Below are 1,133 nucleotides of genomic sequence, written 5' to 3'. Positions count from 1 at the left end.
ATTTCAAAAGTGACAAAGAAAGGAGAGGCTCACTTCCTATCTCTTGGGCAGTGACTCACACAAAGGCAGAAGTGGCACTGGGGTTCGTCTGGACTGGCATGACGTCGGCGTAGGTCTCGTCCAGAGACAGCAGCACGTTGGCAGCTTGCTGGCCTGACTCAGCGACAGCCAGCAGCCGAGGAAGGTCCCGATAGGCATCTGGACCAGCCAAAAGATCCACCACTTTCTCCCTGTTAAGGATCTCCTCCTTCAACCTCTCAGCCATGCAGCCTGGGAGGGCAAAGAAACAAGTTCCCAGATTCATCTGGTTTCATGGCTTCTTCTCATTACGAATCATCTCCAGCTTGAACTAGAGACCAGGGCACAGAAAACCTCTCTAAGAGTTTAGTATCATCCTTCCAATTTGACCAATATACTCATAGCACTGGAACCTGAATCTTTCTATACAAGAAAACCACAGGAAAAGGATTCTAGAGCAATTCAATTAAATGCTCAGAAAAAATTAAATGACCACCCAAAAACCTTTCAAGACATGAACCACCTCTTCTTTCAATTGAAAATTACTTAGCCCGAGATAAAAAAAAATACATATTTTGTGTCAGGCACTTACTTATATACAGCTACACTTATACCCTTTCTCCCTCTCTTCTAGCCCATAATATGTGTTAAAACAGGTAAGAAATGAGTTAATGGGGCCAGGTGCAGTGTGGCTCATGCCTGTAATCCTAGCACTCTGACAGGCCGAGGTGGGCCAAGCTACCAGAGGGGCTGAGGCAGGAGAATTGCTTGAGCCCAGGAGTTTGAGGTTATAATGAGCTACAATGATGCTACTGCACTCTAGCCCAGATGACAGAGTAAGATTCTGTCTTAAAAAAAAAGAATAGAGTTAACAATTTATGCTGGTATTTTCCATATTCTAAAAAAACCAGTGTGTTATTAAGGCTATAAAATTTTAAAGTCCACTTTATTACAAACACCCTTTGAAAGCATTTGCTTAAGAACCATTCTTGGTTGTATACCCATGTTCATAGCAGTATTATTCACAATAGCCAAAAGATGGAAGCAACTCAAGTGCCCATCAATGAATGAACAGATAAACCAAATGTAATATAAAAACACAATGGAGGCCGGGC

General features: G+C 42.6%; 1 protein-coding gene across 1 annotated transcript in view; it reads right to left on the bottom strand.

Moving 5' to 3' along the window:
* Positions 1-1,133, bottom strand: part of CDK5RAP1 (CDK5 regulatory subunit associated protein 1) — a 111,607-nt gene that overhangs the window by 76,887 nt on the left and 33,587 nt on the right. The window contains 1 exon segment of the mRNA XM_012665714.1: positions 62-270. Within this exon segment, the coding sequence (XP_012521168.1) occupies positions 62-270 (209 nt within the window).

Source organism: Propithecus coquereli, unplaced genomic scaffold (genome assembly GCF_000956105.1).
Source record: "Propithecus coquereli isolate 6110/MARCELLA unplaced genomic scaffold, Pcoq_1.0 Scaffold122, whole genome shotgun sequence".
Classification (NCBI taxonomy): Eukaryota; Metazoa; Chordata; class Mammalia; order Primates; family Indriidae; genus Propithecus; species Propithecus coquereli.
This window is presented reverse-complemented; position numbering and strand designations above follow the sequence as displayed.